Below are 27,790 nucleotides of genomic sequence, written 5' to 3' on the forward strand. Positions count from 1 at the left end.
GGAGTTGGAATATACGCTTTGATGATGATCAAAGGTTTTGGGTTTATACAAAGTTTATGAGAAACTTGTATTTCCAAAGAAGTGAGTGGGAGCACTATAGAATTTCCGATGAGTATATGTTGTTAACATATTGTTGATCGGAAATGATGTAGAATTTCTGGAAAGCATGCAGAGTTATTTGAAAAGTGTTTTTCAATGGAAAACCTGGATTAGGCTACTTGAGTATTGAGCATTAAGATCTATAAGGATAGATCAAAACGCTTAATAGTACTTTCAAATGAATACATACCGTGACAAGATTTTGAAGGAGTTCAAAATGGATCGGCAAAGAAGGAGTTCTTGGCTGTGTTATAAGGTGTGAACATTGAGTAAGACTCGAAACCTAACCGTGGCAGAATAGAGAGAAAGGACGAAGGTCGTCCCCTATGCTTTAGACATAGGCTCTACAGTATGCTACGCTGTGTACCGCACCTGAAGTGTGCCTTGCCATGAGTCAGTCAAGGGGTACAAGAGTGATCCAAGAATGGATCACAGGACAGCGGTCAAAGTTATCCTTAGTAACTAGTGGACTAAGGAATTTTCTCGATTATGGAGGTGGTAAAAGAGTTCGACGTAAAGAGTTACGTCGATGCAAGCTTAACACCTATCCGGATAGCTCTGAGTAGAGATACCGGATACGTATAATGGAGCAACAATTTAGTATAGCTCCAAGTAGAACAGTTATTTGAAATGGCTCCAAATATAGCGTAGTAACTGCATCTACAAGATGACATAGAGATTTGCGAAGTACATACGGATCTGAAAGATTTAGACCCGTTGACTATAACATCTCTCACAAGAATAACATGTTCAAACCCAGAACTCATCGAGTGTTAATCACATGGTAATGTGAACTAGACTCTAGTAAACTCTTTGGGTATTAGTCACATGGGGATGTGACCTTGAGTGTTAGTCACATAGCGATGTGAACTGGATTATTGACTCTAGTACAAGTGGGAGACTGTTGGAAATATGCCCTAGAGGCAATAATAAATTAGTTATTATTATATTTCCTTGTTCATGATAATCGTTTATTATCCATGCTAGAATTGTATTGATAGGAAACTCAGATACATGTGTGGATACATAGACAACACCATGTCCCTAGTAAGCCTCTAGTTGACTAGCTCGTTGATCAATAGATGGTTACGGTTTCCTGACCATGGACATTGGATGTCATTGATAACGGGATCACATCATTAGGAGAATGATGTGATGGACAAGACCCAATCCTAAGCCTAGCACAAAGATCATGTAGTTCATATGCTAAAGCTTTTCTAATGTCAAGTATCGTTTCCTTAGACCATGAGATTGTACAGCTCCCGGATACCGTAGGAGTGCTTTGGGTGTGCCAAACGTCACAACGTAACTGGGTGGCTATAAAGGTACACTACAGGTATCTCCGAAAGTGTCTGTTGGGTTGGCACAAATCGAGACTGGGATTTGTCACTCCGTGTAAACGGAGAGGAATCTCTGGGCCCACTCGGTAGGGCATCATCATAATGTGTACAATGTGATCAAGGAGTTGATCACGGGATCACGGTGATTTGGATCACGACGAGTACGACTCCATCAACCCCGTTCTCTTGAACGCTTCCGCGCGCGATCTACAAGGGTATGTAGATCCACTCCTCCCTCGTTGCTAGATGACTCCATAGATTGATCTTGGTGACACGTAGGAAAATTTTGAATTATTGCTACGTTCCCCAACAATATAAAATAATATTTCAGACGTGCCGCGGGCGCGTGCAAGTGTGTCTGGGCTCAGAACGGACAACGGACGGAACTGGGGGAACCCGGACGAATGCGAGTTTTGAAAACATGGTGACGCAATGCATATGATGCAATGACAAGATGCAACACGCAAGCGAATGACATGGCAACGACGGCGACTAAGTGGAAGACACCTGGCGCATCGGCCTCGGGGCGTCACACCAAGTGGGCCATTGAACTTGGGTCTCATGGGTTGAAGTATGTGCCACGTACTGCGATCAAGTATGAAGCACTGGTTGATTTTATTAATGACTGGACAGAGATGCAGATGCCAGAAGAGAAACCAGACAACACATATTGGACTTTGATGGGTCCAGACAATTGGAAGGCTCGGGGCTGGAATTGTTTTAACCTCCCCTCGAGGTGACAAATTTTGTTATGTGTTGCGGCTGATGTTTCCTTGCACTAACAACGCAACGGAATATGAAGCATTGCTCCATGGTCTTCGAATGGCTAAAGAGATGATCCTGAGCTGGGTCTGGTGTCTTGGCGACTCAGATTTGGTAGCTCAACGGGTGTCAGGCAAGTGGGATTCCAAAGATCCTCTCATGGCGGCTTATCGCCGTGAAGTTGATGCTGTTGCAGGGCATTTTAAAGGTTATCAGGTGGAGCACATTGACCTTAGGAAGAACAAAGCGGCTGATGCTTTAAGCCGATTGGGATCTCAGCGTAAGCCGGTGCCACCTAACACCTTTTTGGATGTTTTGCATAACCCGTCTGTTAAGTTACCTACAGAAGAAGATCTAGCCATTCCTGACCCGGAGGCGCAATTGGTAGCAGCTCTTCACATCATCCCAGATTGGACAGTACCATTCTTGGCTTACATGACCCGGAGCGAGCTGCCAGCGGATGAAACCCTGGCCCGACAGATAACCCGGCGGTCTAAGTCAATGACGATTTCTGACGGAGAACTATACCATCATAGTGTCTCTGGAGCATTTCAGCGGTGTGTTTCCCCTGAAGAAGGCCAAGAAATACTTCGTGAGATCCATGAAGGTGATTGTGGTCATCACGCCGGGTCAAAATCTCTGGTGGCCAAAGCTTTTCGTCATGGTTTTTATTGGTTGATGGCTAACGCTGATGCAGAGGATCTGGTCAGTAGATGTGATGGATGTCAAAAATTCGCACGACGCGCACATGTGTCGGCTCAAGAATTGCGGATGATTCCAATCACTTGGCCGTTTGCGGTCTGGGGGCTTGACATGGTTGGACCTTTCAAAAGGTCTAAGGATAAAAAGACACATCTTTTATTGGCAGTCGACAAATTCACAAAGTGGGTTGAGGTAGAACCAGTGAGTAAGTGTGATGCGGCCACAGTGGTTCAGTTCATGAAAAAGGTGATCTTCCGTTTTGGTTTTCCACATAGCATTAGCACTGAAAATGGTACAAATCTATCCCAAGGGGCTATGGAGGAGTTCTGTCAGCGCGAGCATATCCGGCTTGATGTCTCTTCTGTAGCTCATCCTCAATCCAATGGTCAGGCTGAGAGAGCAAATCAGGAAATATTGAAAGGTCTCAAGCCCCGGCTTATGGTTCCCTTACAGTGAACGCCGGGTTGTTGGGTAGAGGATTTACCCTCGGTGCTATGGAGTATCAACACCACCCCTAACAGATCTATAGGTTATGCACCTTTCTTCATGGTTTATGGAGCGGAAGCAGTGTTGCCTAGTGACATCCGTCATGACTCGCCCCGTGTGGCGGCTTATGTTGAAGCTAACAATGAACAAGCCAGACAGGATGCACTTGACTTGTTAGATGAGAAAAGAGACTTAGCAGCGGCTCGATCAGCAATTTATCAACAGGACCTACGCCGTTATCACAGCCGCCGGGTTAAGTCCAGGAATTTTCAAGAAGGTGACCTGGTGCTCTGGCTCATCGAGGATCTATCAGATGCACACAAGCTATCCCCACATTGGGAAGGACCCTTTGTGGTGAGCAAGAACTTAAACAATGGGTCATATTACCTCATTGACGTTCGAGAGCACAAAGACTCATGTAAATCGGAAGAGGAGACCCGCCGACCGTGCAACATTGCTCAACTTCGTCCATACTACACCTGAGCTATCGGCTCTCATCATGTACATACGTTGACGTTATATATATTATGATAAGTAATAAAGCAGGACCATCGGTCTCTTTTCTTTTCAGAAAGATTACACATCTTTATTATTTTTTACAACTATTTTCAAATGACTATTAAGGAGCTGATCATATTTGAATCAAGTCTAACCTTTTTTGGTCCGGCTTATGATCGTATTCGAATCTAGCAGCAACTATCATGGTCACTTGGGGGCTTCCTATTCAAACATAGGTCGTATTCGAACCAAAGAGAACATAGCTATCGTAACCCTTTTGATCGGCTCAAAGCCAAACTCACTAGGGGGCTTCTTGATCGTATCTGAATCACAGCTTAACCCCTTTTGGGTCCGACTTGGATCGTACTCGAATCAGGGTCGTTAAAAACCTCTCAAGGTCATTTGGGGGCTTCCTGTTCAAACATAGGTCGTATTCGAACCAAAGAGAACATAGCTGTCGGTACCCTCTTGATCGGTGCAACGCCAAAGCCACTAGGGGCTATATGGTCGTATTCGAACCTTAGCTTAACCCCTTTGGTCCGTTTTACTGACCGTATTTGAATCAGAAACCCCCAACCTTTAATTACAAGGTTAATTTTGTTTAACACCTGTTATTTGCCTTATTGATTTTTTGTTGTCTCAATTTCACAAATAATCAGCATGGTCTTTTCACCAGTTGGACTATTTGACAACAGGCCTCCAGGGCATGATAATCATTAAGTATTCAGAAGCATTGACTTCTCAAAAAAAGACAGGATTATCAACTTCATCACCCGGGTCATTTAAACTGGTGGTCAAGAGATCAAAGGTACAGGTGTGGCTATTGTTTATGAACAGTTGCTTTCTGTATTAATCAAGGGTTATTTTAGCCTTGTTTTCTTTTTTACATCTCGTTCTATTTTATCCTATGATAAAAATATTGTCTATAAACCGGGTGTTCTGACCCGTTTGGTACTAAGCCGCCAAGCAAGTTTTTTTCCTTTTTATCTACAGGACCAGAGTTGAAGTATTGCAGGGACAACCATAAATATGATGCCTATATTAACATCAGAAAGCACAGAGTAACACACGGTGTCTTATGCACGATGGCATAGGCAGAATATGCAGTGTTTTCAAAACTAATCTATTACAAGGCTTTTACAAGCCCATGAAGATGGTCATCACTCCTCCCTTGCCAGTTCACTGCCCTCTAATGATTGGAAGCTGGGCTTTGACCAATCAAAACCGTTCACGGCAATAAATTCTGCTTCTTCATCAATCAGGCCGGCCGAATCAACTTCCGGAGCAAATGTATGTTCACGAACAGGCGGGATTAAATCGGTCACTTTGTAGGAGGGAGTCGCCATCTTCTTATTATCCAAGCCAAAACCCGGCTGGTATTTATCGATATTTGTTTCATCTCCAAGAATGGTGGCCTGAGGTCGCACCTCCCTCACGCAAGCAACAAAGTCATCCTATTCAAACAGTGACCCATCTTCCTTTACCGTGGGGTACCCTCTGGCTACATCTACCGGGTCTAGATCTGGCACCCAAGCCTTGGAGCGGCTTAGGGCAGTCAAAGCTCCGGCTCTGGCACAGGAGCGCTTGACTTCTTGGAACCTGGCGAGTAAGATTGACAGCTTCTTTAAGACATCACTGAGCCGGTTGGGTCCTTGATTGGCGGGAGAAATAGCGGCAAGTGTCTGTTGTGCGCCAATGTACAATTGCTCTACTAAGGTATACACCGCCTTTAGTTTAATCACATTGTCTTGTCTCAAATTATTGCTTCGTGGGCCTGCACGTGTTATATAAACAAAGGATCAGCTAGCGGTTCATTTTCCAGGTCAGCATAAGGTACAAAAGGTCAGTACAGATGGCTTACCAAAGATGGCGGACACCATTTGAGATACCCGGTTCTTTAAGCCGGTCAGCTCTGTAGTAACCTCCTCAAGAGCTGCTTCTGCCTTTTCGGTGCATTGTGTCAGGACTGTTTTCTCTTCAGCCCAGGTTTTCTTCTTGGTAGTCAAGATGTTTTTTAGATTTTCCGTCTCACCAAGACTTAATTGAAGCTTGGAGTCAGCAGCCTTGATTTCTGCCTCCTGATCCGCCAGCCGGGTCTTGGCGTTAGTCAATTGTGAACCCAATTCAGATAGGGCATTCTGCAAGACATATACAGGTGTATTAAAGCTCAAAATTCAAAATTTAAATCTCAAGTGCCTTTGCACTGCAAAGCCACCTGACACTTGGGGGCTAATGTATGCCAAAACAATTTTTTATGATTCTACTATACTTCAAGTCCCAAGTACTTTACAAAGTAACAGCACTTGGCACTTGGGGGCTAATGTATGATATTCAGCAAGTATCACAAGGGTAAGCCGGACTACAGTATTTGTTGAGTTCGGCACGAGACGGTTATGAAAATTCAAAGAACCGGCTCATTTATGGTCAAATGAACCGGCCCTTGGGGACTACAGGTGAAGCTTTGTTCTGTTTTATTGAACTCCAGAAAAATCTAAAGGTAAAGTCTAAGCCTATATCATAAAGTCTACAGATCATTCCGGTTTTCTCATAATCTGAAGACTTGGGGGCTGGCGGAATATAAGTAAGTCAGAAGAACATACCTCATACTTCAGTTGCAACTGCTAGACCATTTCAATCTCTGATTCACGGCTTGAGTGCACATGGCTGAGATAGCCGGATAATATGTCGTTGGCATTTAGATGGTCATAATGCGAAATATCAAAACACACTTTTTGTCTTTCCAGCGCCTCTTGTTTCGCAGTATGACGAGCCAACACGGTGGGATTCCCCGGCTCAGTGAAGCGGCTCCCAGTGATCAGAATGACTTGAGTAGACAGTGACGGCGGGTTAGCCGAGCTGGATGGTCCAGTGGCAGATGGGTTAACGGTGGTATCGTCAACCGACGGCTCAGGAGGATTTGCTTCTGTGTTGACAGGCGGGTCTTCTAGAGTGTCAGTTAACAGAGGAGAAGAGGGCATGGCCGGTTCAAGGACAGGAACTAGCGAGTCTTCCACCGGCTTAGTTGCCTTTGCCTTCTTGGACTTAGCTTGACCACTAAGAGAAATATTATAGGACTGCCAGCGTAAAGATACAGTTTGAAAAACACAGAGGAAAGAGGATTTTTTCCTTATCCAGGGGCAGTCTTGAAGGACAGAAATTGGGTCTGAGACGAGTCGCCAAAAGAGCGAGACACCTCCTGCAAAGATAAAGTAAAGTTAAGTAATGCAAGGGAAAGGATCCATTAAACAGAAAGTCAAAAACAAAAAAGTAAACCTCATTCCGGTGTTTTTGAGGAGTTTGTTGAAGAACAACAGGCGATTCATCATCGTTCCGGGCCTGACGGCGGCTTTCATGTTACTTCTTTTTCAAAAGAAAATGAGAGTCCAAATAAGCCAAAGGGTGTGAAAACCTTACTTTCCGGGTTACGACTCGAAGTTTCTGTCTTGGCAAATGGGCTGAGTCGGAGGAAATAGTTACCTCTTCTTCCATGGCCTGACTGGCCCCAGTGTCGTCCTGGTAATGATCAGTGTTAATAAGATTATTAAAAAGTTGGCCAAGGGAGTCAAGGGTTACCTCCGACTCAGAAGTATCGTCAAGCTTCATCATGTCTTCAGTGGTGCTCTTCTTCTTCTTTTTAGACCTCCGGGTCATTTTCTTGGTGTTTATGGCACCGACTCTCGCTTTCTTGGCAGCTTCATGGTCATATTTAACTTTCCAGAAATCAGATTTGGCCTGTAAACAGGCAAAAACAAGATGAAAGGTCGGGCAACTATTAAAAAACAATACGGCTGGGAAAAATACAAAGGAGAGAGATCAGAGTTCCCTTACTTCTGGCACCGGGTTAAGTTTGCAGAAGGGGTTTAACCCGACTTTACTGCAGTCTTCGTATTTTTCGTTCACCAGAAGGGTTGACATTGAAAAAATATCTTCTTCCATTAATTGAATGGAGCTGTGATGAAGAGAGTCATCTGGGCCTCCACCATACTCATACATCAATTTTGATCGACGGCTTAAAGGAATAACCCGCCATGCAACCCAGCAACGGGTCAAGTCAACTCCAGTTAAGCCATTCCCCAATAAAGCATTGATCCTTTTGATTGAGGGAATCAGCTTCTTGCGTTCGGCAGCAGTAAGTTTGTCAGGGAGCGCAAATTTGGAGTCAAGACGCTCGGCGCGATAACCCGGCAGTGGCTTCTCATTTGCTAGTGAAGTGTCTTGACAGTAGAACCAAGTCTGATTCCAGTCTTTGGGATGACTCGGAAAGACTATAAGGGGGAAGACGGCGCCCTGTCGGCGTTGAATCGAGATGCCTCCAAGTTCCAAGCTAAGGCCATTGGTGCACTCGTTCTGCCAGTTCAGATAAAAATACTCTCTAAAGAGCTCCACGGTCGGCCCTTCTTGAAGGTAAACCTCACAGAGTACTTGGAAGTTGCAGATATTGGATATAGAATTGGGTCCGATATCTTGAGGGTGGAGATTGAAAAAATGGAGGACTTCTCTGAAGAACTTTGAGTCGAGCGGGGAAAAACCACGGTTCATGTGGTCAGAAAAGACAATGACTTCACCATCTCTTGGATTGGGTCGTTCCTCCTCCGGGCCAGGCGCATGGTAGGACATGATATTCTTCCCTGGCAAAAAACCTATGGTAAATAAGTCCTTCAGAGTGTCCTTAGTGACTATTGAGGGGACCCAGTTGCAGACAGTCGGTGCTTTGGACGGCATGATGTTCGAAAAATGAACTGAAAGGAAAGCAACCTGCCGTTTCAATTCAATGATAATGGTTAAACTTAAGTGATAATGGTACAGGGGAGCAATGGCAGCTTAAATAAGGGCTAATGTCATATAAGGAAAAGTAAGCCGGCGCAGTAAGCCGCCATGACTATAGACACTTGGGAAATACCAGCGGCAGAATTGGTTAAGTATGGAGACAAACAGGTTTCTTAATTTCTGGATATTATTATGGATCAAATGGCCATTCAAAATGAAAAATTTTCTAGACCTAAAAATATAGCCCAGATGAGTTCATAAGTTCTAATGCGGCCTTCGTACCAGAAAAAAGGGTCTACTAAATTCAAGAGTAGGCACCAAAACAGCCATCGCATAATCATACATCTCTTTTTGGATCAAGTAGAGGCGGCAGTGGAAGAACTGCGAAGAACTACGAAGAACATGCAGGAAAACCTAGAAGCTCTAAATGCGGATCTGAGGAATGGAGGGTGAATACTTACGGCCACGGATCCTCTACGGAAGGTCGCCGCCTTTCTCTTAACTGAGTCTGGTTGATGCAGCGGCCAAGGTCGACAATGACGAGATGCTCTGTGACGGCGGCGGAGCTCAGGCAGTAGCGGAGGTCGTGAGAGGAGGAAGACAAAGAAGAGAGGAGAATGAGAAAAACCGGCCGCGTGCCTATTTATAAGGAAAAAAGCGAACAAACGGGCGCAAAAATCGAGGAAGACCCAAATAATGGTTATCCAACTAAACGGACGCCTCAATTCTCGGGAGGCATTAAAGATGAAGATCCGTTGAAGAGATGACGTCATAATTTTTTTTTGTGTTTTCAAGAGATGATGTCATGGAGGGTTATAAAAAACCCCTGCGAGGATAAGAAGATGGATTTTGTCTAAGTGTTGAAGATTGACAGAGAACAAAGTTCAAAGTCAACATGGGGCCTAATGTTGGGGATATAGCTATCAGTTATGACCCGCCCAGGAGGGGCCGGGTCAAGACCCAATGGCGGGTCACAAAGGAAGCCCAGTAAACACTCAAGGCGATAGTTTGTTAAATCTTATAGAAGGCCTAAAGGCCTAGAGGCGGCTTAAGGCCCAATATTGTAAACTGCCGTATGTAAGGAAAGACTTGTAAAGAAAGGCATGTAAAAGAAGTCACCAAGCCAAACTCGATTTATGAGCCGGCAGGGACTCTGTAGGCCACCAGGCATCAACCCGTGTATATAAGGGGACGACCCGGTGGCGGCTTAGGGCAAGAGACAAGAGATCGATAACCAAGCCGGTGAACTAGCCTCTTGGTGATCGAAACCCCAGCAATATCAACACAACTAGACGTGGGCTTTTACCTTCATCGTAAGGGGCCGAACTAGTATAAAACCTCTCGTGTCCTTTATCCCGATTAACCCCTTCAAGCTTCCTAGTTGCGATGGCCCTACGACTAAGTCCTTTTGCTAGGACATCTGCTGTGACAATTCCACGACAGTCAGGGTGTGCTGTCAGGGTGTCGGGGTGTGGTGCCAGGGTGTCGGGGGTCGGGGTCGGGGTGGGGGGGTCGGGGTGTCGATTGTCGGGGTCTCAGGGTGTCGGGGTGTCGGGGTCAGGGTGTCGGTGGTCGGGGTGTCCGGTGTCGGGGTGTCGGTGATCGGGGTCGGGGTCGGGGTGTGGTGTCAGGGTGTCGGGGTCGGGGCCGGGTGTCGTGTCGGGGTCGGGGTGTGGTGTCAGGGTGTCAGGGGTCGGGGTGGTGGGTCGGGGTGTCGATTGTTGGGGTCTCAGGGTGTCGGGGTCGGGGTGTCGGTGGTCGGGGTCGGGGTCAGGGTGTCGGTGGTCAGGGTCTCAGGTGTCGGGGTGTCGGTGGTCGGGGTCGGGGTGTCAGTGGTCTTCTTCTCCTCCTCTCCTCTAGCTTTCTTCTCCTCCTCCTCCTCCTCCTCCTCCTCTCCTCTTTCTTCTTCTTCTTCTTCTTCTTCTTCTTCTTCTTTCTTCTTTCTCCTCCTCCTCCTCCCCCTCCTCCTCCTCCTCTTCTTCTTCTTCTTATTCTTCTTCTTCTTCTTTTTCTTCTTCTCCTCCTTTTTCCTCTTCTTAAACCTAGCACTAATTAACCTAAAACAAAAACAGGAAAAAACTACACCTAAACCTAGCTATTCTTCTTCTCCTCCTCTTCTTCTAATTATTCTTAGTTTTTTCCATGACTAAACATAAACATAAAACTAAACTAAACCTAAGACCAAACTAAAAGTAATCTAAACTAAACTAAATCTAAAACAAAACTAAAAGTAACCTAAACTAAAAAATAGAAAACTAGAAAAAAAGAGGAGAAGAGGGGTGTGGCAGGGGTGGGACGGCCTGCAGTAGGCCGGAAGGGTCTAGGGGCGCCGGGCGGCGGGGTTGCTCGGCGGCGGAGGGGCGCTGGCCGGGCGGAGGGGCACTGGCCGGGCGGAGGGGGCGCGGGTCGGTGGTGGCGACGGGGCCGCAGGGCTCCGGGGCGGCGGGGGTGGCGCTGGCCGGGCGGAGGGGGCACCGGGCAGTGGTGGCGACGGGGCCGCAGGGCTCCGGGGCGGCAGGGTGGTGCTGTGGCGGGGTGGGGCGGCGGCAGTGTCTGGGCGGCGGCGAGGCGGCGCTGGCCGGGCGAAGGTGGCGCCGGGCGGTGGTGGCGACGAGGTCGCAGGGCTGCGGGGTGGTGCTGCGGTGGGGTGGGGCGGCGGCAGCGTCCGCGCAGCGGCGGAGGCGCTCAGCGTCAGCGGTGCGGGCGCAGGTGCGGGTGACTTAGGGGCGCAGGGTGGAGTGAGAGAGAGGGGAGAGAGAGGGGGTGGGGCTAGAGAGATAGAGAGGGGGCATGTTCTTTGCCGTCCGCTAGCGGACGGCAAAGGGCGCGCATAGCAGAAGGGGGAGACGGCCATTAGTTGGGCCCTTTCTTTGCCGTCCGCTAGCGGACGGCAAAGGTCTAGCTGGCAGACGGCAAAGATTAGGCAGACGACAAAGAATCTGTGGGTCCCACGTGGCTCTTTGTCGCCTGCCTTCTAGCTCTTCGCCGTCAGCTAGCTGACGGCAAAGAAGAAGCTGACGACAAATATACTTTTTGCCATCTGCCATTTCTTTGCCGTCCTCTTACACAAAGCGGACGGCAAAGAGCCTCTTTGCCGTCAGCTGCCAGACGACAAAGAGGAGGCAGACGGCAAAATGCCAAATTCCTGTAGTGATACGTCCATTTTGCATCATGCTTCTATATCAATATTTATTGCATTATGGGTTGTTATTACACATTATGTTGCAATACTTATGCCCATTCTCTCTTATTTTACAAGGTTTACATGAAGAGGGAGAATGCCTGCAGCTAGAATTATGAGCTGGAAAAGGAGCAAATATTAGAGACCTATCCTTCACAACTCCAAAGTCGTGAAACTTCACGGAGGCATGTTTTGGAATTAATAAAAAATACTGGCAAAATAATCAACTAGAGGGGGCACCCACCATCCACAAGGGTGGGGGTGCGCCCTACCCCCCTGGGCGCGCCCCCTGCCTCGTGGGCCCCCTGGCAGGCCTCCGGTGCCTATCTTCTATTATATGAAGTCTTTCACCCTGAAAAAACTAAGAAGGAAGCTTTCGGGACGAAACACCGCTGCCACGAGGCGGAACCTTGGCAGAACCAATCTAGGGCTCCGGCGGAGCTGTTCTGCCAGGGGAAACATCCCACCGGGAGGGGGAAATCATCACCATCGTCATCACCATCGATTCTCTCATCGGGAGGGGGTCAATCTCCATCAACATCTTCACCAGCACCACCTCCTCTCAAAACCTAGTTCATCTCTTGTATCCAATCTTTGTCTCAAAACCTCATATTGGTACATGTGGGTTGCTGGTAGTGTTGATTACTCCTTGTAGTTGATGCTAGTTGGTTTATTTGGTGGAAGATCATGTGGTCAGATCCCTTATGCGTATTAATATCCCTCTGATTATGAACATGAATATGATTTGTGAGTAGTTATGTTTGTTCCTGAGGACATGGGAGAAGTCTTGCTATAAGTAGTCATGTGAATTTGGTATTCGTTCGATATTTTGATGAGATGTATGTTGTCTTTCCTCTAGTGGTGTTATGTGAACGTCGACTACATGACACTTCACCATTGTTTGGGCCTAGAGGAAGGCATTGGGAAGAAATAAGTAGATGATGGGTTGCTAGAGTGACAGAAGCTTAAACCCTAGTTTATGTGTTTCCTTCGTAAGGGGCTGATTTGGATCCATATGTTTCATGCTATGGTTAGGTTTGCCTTAATAGTTGTGGATGCTTGCAATAGGGGTTAATCATAAGTGGGATGCTTGTCCAAGGAAGGGCAGTACCCAAGCACCGGTCCACCCACATATCAAATTATCAAAGTAACGAATGCGAATCATATGAGCATGATGAAAACTAGCTTGACGATAATTCCCATGTGCACTCGGGAGCGTTTTCCTTTATATAAGAGTTTGTCCAGGCTTGTCCTTTGCTACAAAAAGGATTGGACCATCTTGCTGCACTTTATTTACTCTTGTTACTTGTTACCCTTTACAAATTACCTTATCACAAAACTATCTGTTACCGATAACTTCAGTGCTTGCAGAGAATACCTTACTGAAAACCGCTTGTCATTTCCTTCTGCTCCTCATTGGGTTTGACACTCTTACTTATCAAAAGGACTACAATAGATCCCCTACACTTGTGGGTCATCATCTCCTTGCAAAGATCTGATGGAACGGGATCTTCAAGTTTGAACATAGTTTGGAGAGATCTTTGGAAGTGCATTTTACCAACAAAAGTGATTTTTTTTACCTGGAAATGTTTGCATGGGATTCTTCCCTGTTATGATGTTCCGGTTAATCGCCATATAATGAAAAACACTACATTTCCGGTCTGTAAGAGATATTGTGAAGACATAAAACATGTTTTTTCATTGAGGAAGCAAAATGTATTTGGAGGAAAATTGGCCTGATGGAGATGGTTACTGAAGCATATGAGATAGACCGATTAGGTAGTGCAATGGTTGATTATCTGATGGCTGGAAAGTTCAGGGTCCAATGCATCAGCAATGTTTTTGAGAGAAACAATTATAACTTCATATATTTGGTGGAGACGAAGACAGACAATCCATGCACAAACTATGAAATCTTTATCACAAGCGATGATGTCAAGTCAAGTCATGGTAGCTAGCTTCACAAAAGCACAAGGCAAAGAGATTCAACAAAGATCAAGTACTTGGCATCGAGCGTCTGAGGGCTTTATCTCCGTAAATGTTGATGCTAAGTACGGTACTAATATGAGGTCAGGAGCGACAGGTGTGGTAACCTGAGGTGATAAAGGAAGATTTGTAGGCACGGGTTCCAAGCTCATTCCTTGTGCGCTTAATGCGACAACAATGGAAGGTCAAGCGGTTCTAGATGGACTTCATCTTGCAAATCAAATAGGTTGTCAGAAATTAGTTATTCAGTTTAATTATGCAGGAGTTATTGATACTCTTCGAGAAGGTGGTTTCTCTGCGACAGTTGCTGCTCCGATATTTGAAGACATTCATATCGAGGCGGGCTCTTTTGTCAGAATCTTATTTATGCACTGTCCAAGGGAAGTAAATCGGGTAGCGCATACACTTGCCCAGGAATGTGATCTAGATAGTTGTGTGTGGGCTAATGACCACCTAGTTATAGTATGCCCCTGTTGATTGACGATGTAAGTGTGAAGCCAAGATGTCATTCCATTAACAAAAAAGAAGCAAACCGCGAGAGAGCAGACCGCACCACCAACTTCTTGTTCAAGTTATAAGGGTAAAATGGTACATGCAAATTTAATAAGTGTAGCCCCTAAGTTAAATAAGACTGGGCTTTGACTTGGCCCGCAATACTTAAGTGACTCGCTCAGCATATCTATACGCACCCGCGCCGCAGGATCCGCGTACCAGTCGCATCCTCTCTCCTCTCATCTACTCTCCTCCATCGGCAAAGTAGGTATTCGACGGGCTCCCCCACACCAATGGCTCCAGCTCGCATAGCATTTTGGGGCCCAGGTGACGTAAGCCTATTCCACAAGAAAAACATGATCAGCACCAAGACTCCATGGGTGTTAGAATCATTACTATGTAATCTAGATAATTGACTCTAGTGTAAGTGGGAGACTCAAGAAAATATGCCCTAGAGGCAATAATAAAGTTGTTATTTATATTTCCTTATATCATGATAAATTTTTATTATTCATGCTAGAATTGTATTAACCGGAAACTAAGTGCATGTGTGAATACATAGACAAACAGAGTGTCCCTAGTATGCCTCTACTTGACTAGCTCGTTAATCAAAGATGGTTAAGTTTCCTGACCATAGACATGTGTTGTCATTTGATCAACGGGATCACATCATTAGAGAATGATGTGATGGACAAGACCCATCCATTAGCTTAGCACAATGATCGTTTAGTCTTATTGCTATTGCTTTCTTCATGACTTATACATATTCCTCTTACTATGATATTATGCAACTCCCGAGTACCGGAGGAACACTTTGTGTGCTATCAAACGTCACAACGTAACTGGGTGATTGTAAAGATGCTCTACAGGTGTCTCCGAAGGTGTTTGTTGAGTTGGCATAGATCGAGATTAGGATTTGTCACTCCGTGTATCGGAGAGGTATCTCTGGGCCCTCTCGGTAATGCACATCACTATAAGTTCTCGGCATCCTGGGAACGGGGGTGCCTAGACTTGCCTGCCTGGGGCCCACGGTGTGGCTCCACCAACGGCCCGGTACGGCCTAGCTTTGACAGCAACTACTCAAGACCCTCGCGAGGGGCCAAGCCTCGTGAGGCAGACGACACCAAGACCTCCCTGGGGCAGCCACACTAGGATGGCTCCCGAGGAGCGGAGATATCAATGCAGGGGGCACCTCGCGTGGTTCACGTGACATGAGTCGTGACGACCAGGGCCAGGCGGGCGCCAGCGGGTGCAGTGTACTAGTTTCCTCTTTGGTGATAAAGAGGCAAGCGCAGGCGAGGAGTCCCGAGACATCAGACAAAGGTTTCCATATCGGTGCAAGAAGACCAAGACCAGCAGGACGGAGGTCATCGCAGAGCCCATAGCAGCGTCACTATAACACCCATGATGCGGCTATATCTCCCACATGTCGGAGCACGACTTAGAGGCATAACCGCATAGTAGGCATGTCGCAAGAGGAGTAATCTTTACACATCCCATGTACTGAATAAGAAAGGGATAAAGAGTTGGCTTACAATCGCCACTTCACACAATACATAAATATAGCATTACATCATCCAGATACAAATAAGGTCCGACTACGGAACCAAAATAAAGAAAGACCACCCCTATTGCTAGATCCCCGATCGCCTCGACTGGGCTCCACTACTGATCAACTGGAAACGAAACAACACAACGAACATGATCTTCATCGAGCTCCCACTTGAGCTCAGCTGTGTCACCTGCACTGGTATCATCGGCACCTGCAACTGTTTGGAAGTATCTGTGAGCCATGAGGACTCAGCAATCTCACACCCGCGAGATCAAGACTATTTAAGCTTATGGGTAGGAAAGGGTAGTGAGGTGGAGCTGCAGCAAGCACTAGCATATATGGTGGCTAACATACGCAAATGAGAGAGAGAGAGAGAGGAGATGCAAAGCACGGTCGTAAACTAGAAGTGATCCTGAAACTACTTACGTTCAAGCATAACTCCAACACTGTGTTCACTTCCTGGACCCCGCCGAGAAGAGACCATCACGGCTACACACGCGGTTGATGCATTTTAATTAAGTTAAGTGTCAAGTTCTCTACAACCGGACATTAACAAATTCCCATCTGCCCATAACCGCGGGCACGGCTTTCGAAAGTTCATAACCCTGCAGGGGTGTCCCAACTTAGCCCATAACAAGCTCTCACGGTCAACGAAGGATATTCCTTCTCCCAGGAAGACCCGGTCAGACTCGGAATCCCGGTTACAAGACATTTCGACAATGGTAAAACAAGACCAGCAAGACCGCCCCATGCGCCGACATCCCGATATGAGCTGCACATATCTCGTTCTCAGGGCAACACCGGATGAGCGCTCCGTACAACTAAAACCAACCCTCAAGTTTCCCCGAGGTGGCGCTGCAAAGGACTCTAGTTCGCACCAACACTTAGACAAGCACTGGCCCGAGGGGGCTTAAAATAAAGATGACCCTCGAGAGAGCGACTCCCAAGGGAAAAGTAGGTGGTGGTGAGGCAAATGGTAAAAACCAAGGTTGGGCCTTGCTGAAGGAGTTTTATTCAAGGCGAACTGTCAAGGGGTTCCCATTATAACCCAACCGCGTAAGGAACGCAAAATCAAAGAACATAACACCGGTATGACGAAAACTAGGGCAGCAAGAGTGGAACAAAACACCAGGCATAAGGCCGAGCCTTCCACCCTTTACCAAGTATATAAATGCATTAAGTAAATAAGATATATTGTGATATCCCAACAATAACCATGTTCCAACATGGAACAAACTCCATCTTCACCTGCAACTAGCAATGCTATAAGAGGGGCTGAGCAAAGCGGTAACATAGCCAAACAACGGTTTGCTAGGACAAGGTGGGTTAGAGGCTTGACATGGCAATGTGGGAGGCATTATAAAGCAAGTGGTAGGTATCGCAGCATAGGCATAGCAAAAGAGCGAGCATCTAGCAAGCAAAGATAGAAGTGATTTCGAGGGTATGGTCATCTTGCCTGAGTCCTGCAAGGAAGAAGAACGAGTCCATGAAGAAGTCAAACGGATCCTCACAAACGCGACGTTATCGGAACTAACCCGAAGAGGCAACACCGGAAAGAAGCAAACAACATAGTAGACAACCACCACATAAACATGGCATGATGCACAACCAAGTATGATGCATGTCCGATTTAATGAAGCATGGCATGGCAAAGTGCAACAAACAACACTACAAGTGGAGCTCAATATGCAACGGAGTTGCATATTGAAGAAAACACCACATGACTTATTTAGTTCTCTCTCATTTATGTACCCAATAAGATTAAATGTTGATTAACATGGCAAGAGGGTGAAGCATAATAAAACTACCTAACTAGGCAAGTTTAAAAGAGGCCGGAACAACAAACAACAAGTCCGGAAACTCCTCATGTGCATAATCTTAGGTTTGGTACTGTTCTGCCCTAAACCATATTTTATAGTTGTTAAACATGCAAAGCAATGTCACCATGTTAAACTAGGCAAAATTCTACCCCATTTACATATAAAGATTAATTAAAACCGAGCTACGGTTAAATAGTTATGAATTAAAACATTTTAACATGGCATAGGAGCAAAATAATGCAAACATCATTTTAAACATTTTAACATGGCAAGAAAGTGGCATATTGTTAATCTACACGTAATTTTAAGCAAGTTTCACATATAAATTATTTTAAACCCATGCACAGTTTGAGAGTTATTATATGCATGAAGTTTAGGGGCTAAACTGTAAAACAGTAATTCTCTGGTTATTTGTCAAATTTGCAGCAGCAGCAAAAAAAAACACTATGGGCTGAAACTGAACTGAGCTGGGCTAGGGGAGCTGCTCACATCGGGCCTTGGCCCAGGTCGGTAGAGGCAGCAGGCCGCGGGGGAAGATGGGCCGGCTCTAGAACGAGGCGAGACAGGGAATCAAGCGGGCGAGGTCAACGCAGACTCGAGCGCGCTAACCTCCACCATCGATGCGGACCGAGTGGCTTGAAGCAGAAGAGGCGACGGAGCGGGAGGAGCTCGCCGGCGACTCGGGCGGCAGGAACGGCGCGAAGGAAGCCGGCGGCTTGGCACGGAACTCCGGGACGGCACGTGGGGAGGCAGCGACGCTTGACGGTTGATTTGGAGCAGGGAAGCAGAGGGACTTTGCGCCGCTAGCGAGGACGACGCCGATGTGCTCCACGGCCACGGCGGACGCGGAACTTGAGGAGCTCGGCGCGGGATGCGAAATAGGGGACGTGCAACGAGGGGCGCGGCGCAGGCGAGCTCCAAGCGGCTGTCGGGGCCGTCCATGGTGCGGAGGCGGAGCAGCTTGGGGTGGTGTCGCGCTGGCCTCGACCTGTCGCTCGAAGCAGAGGAACGAGCGGTGAACTTGACGACAGGGAGGGTGATGCTGGGCCTGGCGACGCGGGAGCAACGAGGCGGTCAACGGACGCCGCTGGTGTGCTCGTTCACCTCGCGTGGACGGAGCGGAAGGGGGCCGGGGCGACGTGAGCGAAGTAGCGCAGCGCGGCAGAAATCAATGGGCAAGGCGGCGGAGTGCCAGTCGGATCAGGGTCACGGGACGGCGGGCGAGGGTGATGCCGGTGAGGATCCACGGCGGTGGCACTCCATCCAGTGGCCATGGTGAGGTCCCTGTTCGTCCTGAAGAACGAGAGGCCGCGAGGTGAGGTGCTGGAGAGCGAGAGAGCAACGGTAGAGAGAGAAAGGGAGGCGAGGTCGGCCTGTTCGGCGGTGCTCCGGCGGGATCCGGTCGCCGGAGACGGACGGCGGCGAAGCAGCGAGGTTGAAGGAGGTAGTGCCTCGGGTGACTGGCCATGGGCGCGAGGCACAGCAACTCGCTTGGGCTCGGGAGGTTTACGCGCGAGGCTGCTCGGGGAGGCCGGGGCTTGGATCGAGGAGGAACAGTGGAGAGCGATGGTTGGCTGGTGGCTGGTTCGATGGATCTGGGAGGATCCCGAGGAAGGAGGGAGTTGGTCGGCTGGCGGCAGAGAGGGGATGGATGGATTGGACTAGGGTTTGATCCGGATATATATACCGAATGGATTTGGGTAGAGTCGTTTGAATCCCTCCGATCGTAATCGGACGGTCAAGAAAATATAGGTTAGGAAGCCCAATTAAAAAAACGCAGATGTTTTGTAGATGTTTGGGGATGTTCCGGATCCAACGGTGACGACTGCCCAGGTCGGGTCCGGGACAACTTTCGGGCGCGCGCGCGAGGAGGGCCGCGGGCTGACGAGAGAGTTTAGGTAGGGCCTGACGGTGAGTGGTAGTGGGCTGTGCAGAAGGCCTCGGGCTGAGAGGAGAGAAGAGAAAGACCCAACGGCAGTTTTCGGAGACCGAAAACGTCTGACGTTTGACCGGCTATACTGCCGCTATAGTTATCCGTTGGGGCGTCAAACGGACTCCGAATGCGATGAAACTTGGCAGGCGGCCTACCTACACTATAATAAGACCGCAAGCCAACTTTCAACCCATTCCGAGAACAATTTCTGGCCACTTATAAAACACTATTTCGGACATGCCGCGGGCGCGTGCAAGTGTGGTCGGACTCAGAACAGACAACGGAAGGAACGGGGAGACCGGGACGGATGCAAGTTTTGAAAACATGATGATGCAATGCGGATGATGACATGGCAAGATGCAACACGCAAGCAAAGATATGGCAACGACAGCGAATAACTGGGAGACACCTGGCACATCGGTCTCGGGGCGTCACAATCACCACCAGAGCATTTGGCAGGCGGAGACTACTTTTATCAGGATAGCTTGTACTAGTTGTCTTCCTTCAAAATTGGCCGTTGTGGGATCCCTTCCCGCCTACGTTTGGGAAGAGGACCAGGGCCTCAATAAATAGGACTTAGCCACCACCATAGAGGGGGGACGAACCTTGGATCGGATCCATTCCATCGTCACATCCACCAACTCATCGAGCTCAAGAACACCTCTCCTCCTGAGGCCGTTCTTCCTCTTTACTAGTTCATCCTCAGCCCCACAAGGCAATTCACCACCTCACTGGAGTAGGGTATTACACCACACGGTGGCCCGAACCAGTATAAACCTCTGTGTCTCATGTTCTTTGGGTTCGATGAGCTAGGTCGTGGAATCATTGGGTAGGCAGGCTGGGGAGAAAGAGTCCTTCGTGCGCACCCTAGAGTTCGAACCTCTCATGGGTCTACGGAACCCTAAATCCGACATAAGCCTTGCAAGCAATGTGACTAATGAGTTAGTTACGGGATGATACATTACGGAACGAGTAAAGAGACTTGTCGGTAACGAGATTGAACTAGGTATGATGATACCGACGATCGAATCTCGTGCAAGTAACATACCGATGACAAAGGGAATGACGTATGTTGTTATGCGGTTTGACCGATAAAGATCTTTATAGAATATGTATGAGCCAATATGAGCATCCAGGTTCCGCTATTGGTTATTGACCGGAGATGTGTCTCGGTTATGTCTACATAGTTCTCGAACCCGTAGGGTCCGCACGCTTAACGTTCGATGACGATTTGTATTATGAGTTATGTGTTTTGGTGACCGAAGTTTGTTAGGACTCCCGGATGAGATCACGGACATGACGAGAGCTCTCGAAATGGTCGAGAGATAAAGATTCATATATTGAAAGGTTATATACGGACACCGGAATGGTTCTGAAGAAGATCGGGGATTTTTTGGAGTACCAGGAGGTTACCGGACCCTCCCCCCCCCCCCCCCCCGGGGGGGAGGAGTTGATGGGCCTCATGGGCCATAGTGGAGAGGAGGAGGCAGCCACAGGAGGTGGAGGCCCCCCCAAGCCCAATCCGAATTGGACAAGGGGAGGGGGCGCGGCCCCCCTTTCCTTCTCCCTCTACACCTCTTTCCCCTTTCCCCCTCCGTTGGAAGGAAGGAGGGGGGCCAAATCCTACTTGGACTAGGAGTCCAAGTAGGACTCCCCCTTGGCGCGCCCCTCCTAGGCCGCCGGCCTCCTCCTTCCCCTTTATATACGGGGGCGCGGGGCACCCCAAAGGCACACCAAGATTTGTCTTAGTCGTGTGCGGTGCCCCCCTTCACAATTTACTCCTCCGGTCATAGCGTAGTAGTGCTTAAGCGAAGCTCTGCGCGGATCACATCACCAACACCGCTGCCACGCCGTCGTGCTGACGGAACTCTCCCTCGACCCTCTACTGGATCAAGTGCTCGAGGGACGTCATCGAGTTGAACGTGTGCTGAACACGGAGGTGCCGTACGTTCGGTACTTGGATCGGTTGGATCGTGAAGACGTTCGACTACATCAACCACGTTAACATAATGCTTCCGCTTTTGATCTACGAGGGTACATGGTCATACTCTTCCCTCTCGTTGCTATGCATCTCCTAAATAGATCTTGCATGATCGTAGGAATTTTTTTGAATTACTACGTTGCCCAACATGGAGGACGTGCCCGTGTTTTGCGATAAGAGCAATGCTCTGAATGCTGTGCCGCCTGCTAGAGAAGACTTATGTAACAAGATGTTCCTCCCTAGCTATAGTGAGATCACGGATTGTGGCAGGAAGCAGGCGTTCTACTCATTCGGGGAATAATGCTACTACCCTTCCTTCTATGCCAAGGAGCCATGCAGGCCATATGGTTCCAGCCGGACTTGGACGTACTTACGCTGACTTACATGTAGTGCATGTTACTCCCTTCGCTTCTTTTTTGTTTGCATATAAGTTTTTTCTTAAGTCAAAATTTGTAAAGTTTGACCAATATTGAGAGAAAACAAAACATTCATGGTATCAAATCTATATCATTAGATGCATGGTGGAATTAATTTTCATATTGTGTATTTTTAGTATTGTAGATATTGATATTTTTCATATAAATTTGGTCAAACTTTATGAAGTTTGACTCAAGAAATATCATATACATGGAGTAAAAAAGGGGAAGAAGCATTGTACAGGGCCTGAAACATTTTTATCTTGAAACAACTAAAAAGTGTTACGAAAGTTGGTATCTTGGATGTTCAAGTTTTGATTTATAAATAAATTTTATATGTGTCGTCGAGATTTTGCCCATATACCCTCATGACACTCAAATTCCCCCCTCTACGATTATGCCCTTGGTCATACGTTGCGATAATTTAGCCAAATGATATTGGTTTAAGTTTTGATGATTTATCCTAAAAATAGTTTTGATGATTTAGCCAAATGATGTTGGTACAGGGGAGGTGCTCGAGTGGCCGAAGCACCATGGGGGCGGCGGCAGGAGCTGGCCGTCGCCCTTCTCCCTCCTGTGTGCATGGCCCTATAGGTCAGACGGAGGGGTAGGGAGCACGGGGCAACCTCCACTACCCGGCAGGGACTCCGGTGGGGAGGCTGGCAGCAGCGCAATGGTGAGGGCATTGAGGCACTACTGGACGCAGAGGAGCAACGCTCTGAATCGATGGCAGCCGTCGCGGCAGCCTCTCCTAACTTCCAGTCGAAGGAAGAAGATAGGGGAGAAATTGGGGATTTTTTGTTGGGAATTTTTGTGAGAATGACATGTAGATCACATTTGTCATAGAGTGCAACTTAACAACCCACTCTAACTGTGTTGACTTTTGTGCTATGCGGATCTGACGACTGGGCCAGTTGTCATAAAATGGTTTAAGATTTAAGCACCAACCCATTTGAGTTTTTAAAACAGCGGCCACACTTTTGGTAGTTATTGGTGAAAAACAAATTTGTAATAGTTCTTGAACCCTGACCCAAAGTTTATGCTATTTACTCCCGCTGCAGCCACGGGAGTGGCAATTCCAGCCGCCCTCACAGGAGCAGCTCTAGCCACGTGAGTGGCCTCTCCAGTTATGGGAATGGGCGAATGGCAGCACCAGCCATCTCAACGAACACACAAGCAGCATCAAGAGTCACCCCCGACTTACGCCCAATGTCCTCCTGCCAGACGAGTTGTTCGCAGCCTCTCCCAACGTCGCGCGAAGCCTAGTCAAAGGGACCATCGCCCCTGCGACATACTCCCTCCGTTTTTTCAGTCCGTATAAGGTTTGGTCAAGCGCTATAGAGTTTGACTAACTTTATATTAAAAAATATAAACATTCACAATATGAAATCAATATTATCAGATGCACCATGAAACGTATTTTCATACTATATTATTTTAGTATTATAGATGTGCATATTTTTTTATATAAATTTAGTCAACTTTGTGCAGTTTGATTTTGACCAAAATCTTATATGCGGAGTAAAAAAAACAGAGAAAGTACTGTGCAACAGGATCAAAGTTCATGCCCATAATGTCCCGGGCAGCCACGGTGTTAGACCTCTCCCTGCTAGAGAAACCACAAGCTGCTTGACGGTCATAGGCACCACATTGATGACCACGTCCGGAACCTTGGCTTAATGTTTCTCAGCCTCTTCTTCTTTCTCCAAATGCGTCGGTGCCGACATCCCTTCAAAATTCAGAGAACAGCGCATCGGACCCAGAGGCTCCGAAGAACCTTTGAAGCTTCTCTCTTTCCAGATAGGCGGGGCCTTGATGTCGAAGTGGAAGACCGCTGCGTGCTGCTCCTTAGGAATGCTGCAAAACTTCTTTGTGGTGTGTCCCAGTAGACCATAGCAAAAACAAAAATTTGAGAGTTTTTCATATTTTACATTGGAGTGTATATTGATCTAAACGACCTTATATTTGTTTACAGAGGAAGTACTTCAGAACATTGGTACTTTCAGTTGGGGTAGCACTGATGTATCACTTGATGGGACGATGTACAAGCATGTCAACACGCAAGCGGAGGGACTTGTCAACGATCAGCTTATTCTTGTGGGCGATGGCGATGATGGTACCCAGCTTTCTTCCCAATTCCCAGCCCATCTCCTCGGTCTTGAGCTCGTGTGGGAGCCTTGAATTTGCGCCCACACACGGATTTAGTCGAGTCGGATGTCACTTGCATTGCCCGTCGAATGGCGCGAAGATGACTCCGTCGTTATGGACTTGTGGTAGTGCCACGGCCCAGCCCTCAGCACATGCAACCTATCACCCTCGAACACAATGTGGATGATGAACCTGCCGTCTACACTTGCCACCCGCTGGACCGTTAGCTCGGCGTGGATACGCCATGGTCTCGCGAACAATGGCTTCGGGGTCAGCAGGGTACGGAGAAAGGAGTCACCCGACGAGCAGCCTCCCTGCGATGGAGCGCCGGGCTGCCGCGAAGTCGATGATGACCGAGATGCGTTTGGTCTGGAGCAGGTAACATATTGGATGATCTAAAAAGAAGGTAACATACTGGATTGCCTCAAGAAAAAATGGTAGTAACATATTGGATGCTGAAATAAGGATACAACTGTGTTGGCTGACAGTTTTTGTGATTTCTTGAAGCGGATTGTTTCCGTCTTTGGAAGCCAGCCGGTACGGGCCGTTTTCAGGTTTGCGTAGCGCTGTATCTTCTTTTCTTATCTTTTCATAACTGTGCGTATAGCGCTGTATCTGATTAAAACCGGCCCAGCCAAACCAAACGTTCGTATTGTATTCTGAAGCCGGTGGAAAAATCGCGAACCAAACACGTACCAAAAAAAGTTCCTGATGGACACGACGGACCAGGTCTCCATATAATCAGATCCAGACGTTTTTCTCCCCAAAAAAAGAGATCGATATCCAGGGTTCGAGACGCGCTCCGCAGCAGATATCGAAGAACCCTACTTTATGGCCAAGGCGCAGCAGCCACCGTGGGTGGTACAATTCAACGGCACGAGCAAACCCGTCGTCGTCGCGCCGTTCGACGGATGCCGCCGCTGGGAGGAGACGCCGGACATGCCGGCGCTGCAAGGGAAAATATGCCTCGGCCTGGACGGGGACTGGTCGCTCATGCTCGACGAGGTTACCAGCGGGTGCTCCCTCGTGAGCTTCGCTAATATGTCGCGCTCGTCCCCCACTGTGATCGATCTTCCGCCGTTGCCCGAGGACGCGCGGAAGCCGCACCTACTGTTCGGCTGCGCGCTCTCGTCGCAGACCCCATCCGACTGCACCGTTGTGCTTAGCTTCATCAGGGAGAGGTTCCTCCTCCACTGCCGCCCCGGTGACGCAGGGTGGTCCAGACTCCCGGCGGAGCTCGTTGAGAAGAACGACCAGTTCGACGGTCCCATAACCCCTGGCAGCCAGGGGAAGGTGTACGCAACGACCATGGCGTCCTTGGTGGTTGTCGATGCGTCAGGCCCGGCGCCGGTGGTTGAGAGGGCGGACATGACGCGTCCGCCGCCGTGCCCAGTGCACAATGGATACAAGTGCTACCCGGTGCCATGTCCCAGTGGCGAGCTCTTCTTGGTGCGCTGCTGCCTCTATGGGTGCCCGGTGGAGGTGGTGGATGTGAAGGTTTTCCGATGGAACGATGAGGGCAATGCATGGGAAACGGTGGACACCATCGGCGACAGAACTTTTTTTGTAGGCAACTTTATTTTTGCGGTTCAGTCGGCGGCTGAAGCAGGAACTCAGCCCAACTGTATCCATGTGCTACGCGAGGTTTGCGGCGGATTTGGTATCTACACCGTGTCTCTGGATGATATGACCATTCGGCTTAGCATAGTCGAGGGATATGACGATGATGGTCAGGAAGTTTTCTGGGCTCTTTCTACTAGGCAAGTTTAATTCAACTGACTCGATCTGAACAAGTACTTATTAGTTGTAGTAATATTATTTGTGGGTTCGATCAATGTGATAATTTATAATATTTCTATGTATGTATTTCATGATGTATTTGCAGCTTCGGTCTGGAAGCAGCACGAACCATCGACACTTCTGATGATGTCTCCAATGAAGTAAGTTTGTACATGATTATATTATTACTGGTAGATTAACTACGTTGAGTACGCGAGTTTAACCTGTACTTGACAGGTGATGCAAACAAGAATTGAACATTGTTGTGGAGAGCAAGAAAAAGAGCACACAGGGATGAGCGCTACAGCCTCTCGAGATGAGAGGCAGTGGCGCGATCTCCATACCGACTTATTGCAGTTACTAGTACCCAAGATTTCATTCATCGATTTCCTACACTTGAAAGCTGTCTGCAAGCAGTGGAACTCCATTAAGAGCCCGATCCAAAATGCTAAAGTGTCGCCATTGCTCATGACAACTCGGCCAGCAGGAAGGACCAAGGAGGATCTTGTCGAGATCTTCGATCCAGTGGGCGAAAAGAAGTATAGTATCAGGTTAAATATCCCTATTTCAGGTCTCAAATTTCAAGGATCGCAGTTACTGCATTTCACAAAGAACGGTTGGGTCATCGTATCGAGAGGCGGCGACCACATGTTCTTCCTAGTGAATCCGTTCAAGAACTACCCTAATGGTGGCCATGTGATCGCTCTTCCACCTTTGGATATCCTTGGTCTCAAAGGATTGTCATTTTCTTCGGTGCCGGGTTCTCCAGACTTCATGGTCCTTGCCGCAGGATCTACACCGAACGGCGAAGTTGTCACGATAAATACATGGCGAATGGGAGATGAAGATTGGAAGGATGAATCCGCAGGCCACGACGATGTGACCTTCTTCATGGCATCTCACAGTCCCGTCTTCCTGGATGGACTCTTCTATTTTCTGGACATCAATGGCCGGCTTGGGGTGGTGGACCCGAACAAGGACCAAATGGAATGGAACATCCTTGAAAAGCCGGATCAACCGATACGCGGAAGCAAAGAGGTGCATCCTAGGGAATATGATTATAACTATCTGGTGGAGTGGAAGGGGGAGTTGGTCGCCATTATCAGAGAAAATGGCGATGATGGGTCTGTTAGAACGTTCAAGCTCGATCGGTCTCGGATGGTTTGGTCCGAGTTTGAAGGCATGGAGGACGCGGCCGTGTTTTGGGATAGGAGCAATGCTCTGATTGCTGTGCCACCTACAGGAGAAGATTCATGTAATAAGATGTTCCTCCCGAACTATAGTGAGATCAATGGTGGTGGCAGGACGCAGGCGTTCTACTCATTTCAGGAGCAATGCTACCGCCCTTCGTTCTATGCCAAGGAGCCCATGAACGCCATATGGTTCCAGCCAGATTTGGACGTATACTTACAGTGACTGACCAGTAGTGCATGTTACTTTTAGTTTTTTTTTACTTCACATGTAAGTTTTTGTCTTAAGTCAAACTTAATGCAGTTTGATCAACTTTATGAAATGATATATCAACATTCACATATTTTTAGTATTGTAGATGTTTTCTTATTCAAAAAAAAGATGTTTTCTTAATATAAATTTGATTAAATTTTACAAAGTTTGATTCAAGACAAATCACATACACGGAGTAAAGAGAAACGGAATAGTATTTTCTGTTTGATTGAGATCCTATAGCCAGGAGTTCTTGGAAATTCCATCGTAATCTAGGTAGCTAATTAAGGAAGAAGCATTGTACAGGGCCTAAACATTTTTTTCCTGGAACAACTAAAAACTACAGTTATGAAAGCTGGTATCTTCGAATGTTTTTAAATTTTGAATTAATTGTATATATGCCTT

General features: G+C 47.7%; 1 protein-coding gene across 1 annotated transcript; it reads left to right on the plus strand.

Moving 5' to 3' along the window:
- Positions 1 to 24,994: 24,994 nt before the first annotated feature.
- LOC147984513 (uncharacterized) lies at positions 24,995 to 27,358 on the plus strand. The gene is made up of 3 exons (XM_087539764.1): positions 24,995 to 25,923; positions 26,049 to 26,103; positions 26,180 to 27,358. Exons 1-3 carry the CDS (start codon positions 24,995 to 24,997, stop codon positions 27,356 to 27,358), a joined length of 2,163 nt encoding a protein of 720 aa, XP_087395890.1.
- The last annotated feature ends 432 nt before the right edge of the window (positions 27,359 to 27,790 follow it).

Source organism: Triticum urartu, chromosome 2A, assembly GCF_056163025.1.
Source record: "Triticum urartu cultivar PI428250 chromosome 2A, HENAU_Tu73, whole genome shotgun sequence".
NCBI lineage: Eukaryota > Viridiplantae > Streptophyta > Magnoliopsida > Poales > Poaceae > Triticum > Triticum urartu.

Excerpts from the sequence above, each read along its gene's own strand:
- LOC147984513 (XM_087539764.1), top strand. The coding sequence starts at position 24,995 with ATGGCCAAGGCGCAGCAGCCACCGTGGGTGGTACAATTCAACGGCACG. Across the intron at positions 25,924-26,048 it reads TTCTGGGCTCTTTCTACTAG|CTTCGGTCTGGAAGCAGCAC; the intron begins GCAAGTTTAATT and ends ATGTATTTGCAG. Across the intron at positions 26,104-26,179 it reads CTGATGATGTCTCCAATGAA|GTGATGCAAACAAGAATTGA; the intron begins GTAAGTTTGTAC and ends TGTACTTGACAG.